Source organism: Heptranchias perlo, chromosome 35 (assembly GCF_035084215.1).
Source record: "Heptranchias perlo isolate sHepPer1 chromosome 35, sHepPer1.hap1, whole genome shotgun sequence".
Taxonomy (NCBI): domain Eukaryota; kingdom Metazoa; phylum Chordata; class Chondrichthyes; order Hexanchiformes; family Hexanchidae; genus Heptranchias; species Heptranchias perlo.
In genome coordinates, this window is record NC_090359.1 from 14924667 (window position 1) to 14929943 (window position 5277).

The window sequence follows — 5277 nt, forward strand, 5'->3', positions numbered from 1 at the left end:
TTACACCGCTCTCTACCTCCCTCTGCTGGTGTCTCTCTGTCTCTCTGTGCTCAGTTACACCGCTCTCTACCTCCCTCTGCTGGTGTCTCTCTTTATCTCTGTACTCAGTTACACCGCTCTCTACCTCCCTCTGCTGGTGTCTCTCTGTATCTCTGTACTCAGTTACACCGCTCTCTACCTCCCTCTGCTGGTGTCTCTCTGTATCTCTGTACTCAGTTACACCGCTCTCTACCTCCCTCTGCTGGTGTCTCTCTGTACTCAGTTACACCGCTCTCTACCTCCCTCTGCTGGTATCTCTCTGTATCTCTGTACTCAGTTACACCGCTCACTATCTCCATCTTTTTTTCTTTCCTTTTTTTCATTTTTTTCGAATGAAACTTATGAAATAGGACAGTGGAAGTGATTGACTGAAAGGAGGATTCGAAAGACATTGAGTTTTTTTCTGAAACACATCCAATCGTATCACAACAGCGACTCATTGAATTGGAGTCAGGTGACTGCAGGTTTTGTATAAAAGGTGCTGGTTGGTGGGTAAAGTGATAGTTGAGTTGTTTGGTATCATGGGGGATTTTGTAGTGAGAGGTTTGTTCCCGGTGCTGGTGTTAGTTGGAGCCGTTTGTTGCTCTGATATTTGGGAACAGTTTAGAGGCCAGAGATTTCCATGGAGAAGAGTAAAACCCACCCCTGTGCCCCAGAGAGTCCCTCCCCCTGTCCCTCCCTTTGGTTCCCATTTCAGTGTGTCTGAGGGGAGAAGTCTGTCTCCACTGCAGACTGTGATGGTGCAGTGTGGAGAGCAGAACCTGCTGGTGAGGGTAGACATGGATTTATTTAGAACCAGGCACCTGATTAAAGCTGCTGACCTGACCCTGGGGACAGCAGGTTGTTGGCCAACTGGGATCTACTCTCAGAACCACACTGTCCTCTTTGACTATGGGCTCCATGAATGTGGCAGCAGATTGCAGGTAATGTGATTCCTCAACTCTTGCTCCAATTTCACTGTGTGGATTATTGCCCACTCTGAGTTCATTAACATCGGGTGAAACTCCAGCCACTGAGGAGATCCCTGAATGAAATCTGTGTATAAATTCTTGCCCACTGTTAAATATCACTGTGTGAAACTACTTCTTTATGTTGACATGTCAATCTTAGCTTTATATTTGAAAAGAACTTCAACTTGTCACTGAGGGACTGCATCTTTCTTAAATGGGTCATTATTACTCTCTAACTCTGAGATTCAATTCTATTGACCTTGAACCTTCACCTACATTTCTCCAAACCACTGTTCTTTCGTGCTTTAATTGATTTATCTTTTCTGTGCCTTCCTGTGGATATTCAGGCCTGTTGCCTCAACTTGTGGTCAATGAATGTTCAGTGTGGAAGTTCCTGTTGAGAGTTCTCTTGAAAGATGAAACAAGTGGAATAATAATTGGGATACAATGTATTAAAGGGGAACTCCACTTTTGGTTATTACACCTGCCAATCCCCTTGATTCCACAGCCACAGATGAGGTTTAAAAGTGATGTGTTTTGTGCTTCTTATCAGGGGTAACTTGAAGCCCCTTAAGGTGAAAGCTCTATTCTATATGGGAAATAATGCTCATCAAATTTAGCTATGCCAATCATTTCAGGGTTTCTGACTGCAGGCCTGAAGTCTCCTGTAATAGAAGGTGGACTGAGCAGAGTAACAGAGGCTGCTCTAGGCAACTTCAACCAATGGTGGAGCTGCTTCAATCATGTGTCATTGAGGGGTTTCAGCTGCCCCTCAAACTGCTGCTTCACAGGGCAGGAAAATGACCAGAAATAGCTTTTGTCCAATGAGACCAGCTCTTCATTCCTTAAGCTGATGTCTTTCAGATGGCTGGCGATTTCCTGGTCTATACCACCCACCTGAACCACACCCCAAATGCTCGTGGATCTGTCATTGTGAGAACGAATGGAGCCATCATTCCCATTGAGTGCCACTATTTTAGGTAAGAATCTTTACTCTGTGGCAAATAAGGTCTACAGCAGGTGCAGTTCTCTGAAGTTGTCCTGAAATTACACTCCTGTCTTTCCAGGAAGGGCAATGTGAGCAGTGACCCTATCAAGCCCACCTGGATCCCATTCAGCTCTACCAAGTCTGGAGAAGGGCTTCTGTCATTCTCACTGCGTCTTATGAACGGTATGTGATGGGTGGATGGGGAGTGCTTTTCTGTCGTCTCCCTCTGGGAGTTACACCCACTGTTTCTCCATCCCTTGTACTTCAGATGACTGGCTTACAGAGCACACCTCGACTGTCTACTACCTGGGTGACCTCATTCACATTGAGGCCTCTGTTTCAATGACCAACCACATGCCCTTGAAGCTCTACATTGACAGCTGTGCAGCTACATTGAGCCCAGACAAGGATTCCACCCCAAGATACAACATCATTGACTACCATGGGTAAGGAGCTCTCTGCTTTCTCCAGCTGGTTATGTCTCAATAGGTTCACTTAATTCACTTTGTCCCTTTTTAAAATCGTTCTTCAGTTGCCTCCTGGACAGCAAAGCTGAGGACTCCTTTTCAACCTTTGTGTTGCCAAGAGGTGAACGTGAGCTGGACAAACTCCAGTTTGACCTGGATGCATTCCGCTTCTTTGGAGATGACCGTTCCTTGGTAAGAGGAAGCCAAACATTGGGGTTCCCCATGTTGGGAGGAGGTCACTAAATAACAACTTGTATTGAATGTGTCCCTCAGATTTTCATCACCTGTCACCTGAAAGTTGCTGCAGTGGATCGGAGAGATTCCATGAACAAAGCTTGTACTTTCCAGACTATGTAAGTTCCTTCTCTCACTCAGGGATGTGTTGTATTAAAGGGTGATGGACAACCTGGTTGATAAACTGATTCTCTGGTTTAGCTGGACCCCATTGGAAGAATCGACAAATGATGTGTGTGCCTGTTGTCATCTGGGTAACTGTGGTGCCACGAGGGAATTCCGACTTGATTCCAGAGGAAGGAGGGATCTTGTATCTGGACCTGGTAGGACATTGATCCTCTTGATTGTTGGAGGTCACCCTTTACCCTCTAACTGGAATGTTTGATATTGCAGAGAGTGATGCTGAATTGAAGTGGGAGGGTGAGGCCTCACTTGGACCCCTGGTCATTCTGGATCCTGATGTGACAGAGCTGGCAACTGAGTCCCTTAATGAGGTTGAGCAAAGGATGCAGGAGAGGTCTCCGGGTGGTGAGTTGGCCGACTGCTAGTTTCCATTTTCCCCTCAGTATTTCCTTCACTGACCATTGGTTTCTTGTTGCTTTTTAGGTGTGGAGTCTGAGGTGGTCCTGATCCTGGCCCTGACAGTGACCGCTGTCTCTCTGATCTCTGCTTCTTTGATCGCCTTGTTCCTGTACAGGAAACACAAGCAAACCCAGTTCAACTAGTTATCAAATGACCAATAAAGCAGTGACTACTTGTATCTTCTAATGGCTGGTTGCTCATTTTTCATTATCTGGCTCCAATCAGCATGCAACGAGTGCTCAATTCTGTTAGTAACACTCCGCACTCCTCCACAGTTCCTCCTGTTTGTGAAATGGGTTTTAATGGGTCCATGTAAGTAGTGGCAGAATGGCTGGTAATAGTGTATCCAGGCCCAGTCCAGGGATGGCTGCAGCAATGGGTGAAGGCTTGCCAGGCCCTCATTGTGCAGGTCAATGAGCTCTGAAGGGATAGTGGGACTGGCCTGAAGTACTGGTGCCGGCTGGTTGACGGCCCAATCATTCCCTTGGTGCTCTGCAGTCATTGATCACTCGAATCCCACACGGGCTCCAAACTCCAGTTAAACTTTCCCGTTTGGAGCTAATTGTCCAAACACCAATAGAATTGAAAGTCAGTGGACTTGGAACTCTCTTCCAAGATTGAATATCTCTGCCTCTGGTGTGAAGATTCTTGTTTAGTGGGGCTGGGACTCCAGGTAGATTTCAAATGCTCAGTGTAAATATGTACACGGGAGGCAATGTTGTGCCCATTGGGTACAGGCACAGTGAGTGCGCGGGACGGGGAGCCCAGCGGTTGTGATTTAACTCTGTTGGATTTGAATTTCACCTGTCGTCTTGTGAGCACAGGCTGAAGTTTCGATATCTTCAGCTTCCCGTCACGACAGGCCCTCAGGATTTCATTGTATGTAGTTAGTCCTATTTTCAGATTACATTATTTATCGTTCACTGTATTTGAGGGGTGGTCATAGGAACAGGAGCAGGTCACTTAGCCCCTCGAGCCTGGTCCACCATTCAATGAGATCATGGTTGATCTGTGACATAACTCCATATACCTGCCTTAGTCATATCACTTACCTTTTGGTTAACAAAATTTTATTCTGAGATAATAGATTTAACAATTGAGCTAGCATCAACTGCCCTTTGTGGAAGAGTGTTCCTAACTTCTCCCACTCTTTGCGTGTAGAAGCGTCTCTTAACTTCACTCCTGAAAGTCCTGATTCTAATTTTTAGTTTATGTCCCCTGGTCGCTAAACTGGCTGTTTTTATAACTTTACAGTGAATTGAGTACAATCCATGTCTGGGACACCCTTTACTTTGAAATATTGAAATTTGTTCATAAAATATTCAGATTAATAAGAGAATGTTTAACTTTACTGAGCTGAGTTTTTCTTTTTGGTAAATCAGACATTCAGGGGGTCTATTAAACAGGATGGGAGCTGTTAGCAGTAAACACCCTCGCTTCAGACAACATTCTTTGGCGGGTGGAAACCACTTCTCCATTTAAATCAAATCATAGTAATATTTTACTTGAGCTATAATCACTGAAGTTTAGTGTTTAAACATAGCAGGAGATCCAGGCTCGTTCTGTTAAAGTAGAATAACAATAAGTTAGTGGGAACTTTTAACAATAGCAATTCATTTCTGCTCACTGTACACACTGAAGGTGATTTTTTTTCCCAGTGGAAGCTGCAGTCAGACGGCCCCTCCTCACTTTCACTCTGAGCTTCCTCACACTATTGATAGATAGTGTTCGGAAACTTTAAACCCAATAGATGACAATACATTAAAGTGTAGTGTAGGTCCATCCTACCCTCTTCTGACTGTTGTCTGATTTACATGTAAACATTTTAGGGAGACTTCACAAACTAGATTTACTGGCCAGGACAACTACTTTGGGGTTTTTTTTTACAATGTAGCAAAAAAATACTATGTAGAAATGCTTAAAGAATTCATTCTCAATGAAGCTTAGGATCTTATAGTACAGAAACAGGTGACTTTCCTCTTGCTCCTCATCCAATTTAATGTTCCTCTGTTCCAAG

General features: G+C 44.6%; 2 protein-coding genes across 2 annotated transcripts; both read left to right on the plus strand.

The window, feature by feature from the left end:
* Positions 1-774: 774 nt before the first annotated feature.
* On the plus strand, positions 775-2630 carry LOC137302104 (zona pellucida sperm-binding protein 3-like; the record flags this gene model as incomplete). The annotated part of the gene is made up of 5 exons (XM_067971780.1): positions 775-962; positions 1854-1969; positions 2057-2160; positions 2246-2423; positions 2510-2630. Coding segments are annotated over exons 1-5 (705 nt in total), but the record flags the coding sequence as incomplete, so codon positions are not given.
* Positions 2631-2722: 92 nt separating this feature from the next.
* On the plus strand, positions 2723-3446 carry LOC137302106 (zona pellucida sperm-binding protein 3-like). The gene is made up of 4 exons (XM_067971781.1): positions 2723-2797; positions 2880-3001; positions 3072-3206; positions 3285-3446. The coding sequence occupies exons 1-4, from the start codon at positions 2769-2771 to the stop codon at positions 3401-3403; spliced, it is 405 nt and encodes a 134-aa protein (XP_067827882.1). The 5' UTR covers positions 2723-2768; the 3' UTR covers positions 3404-3446.
* The last annotated feature ends 1831 nt before the right edge of the window (positions 3447-5277 follow it).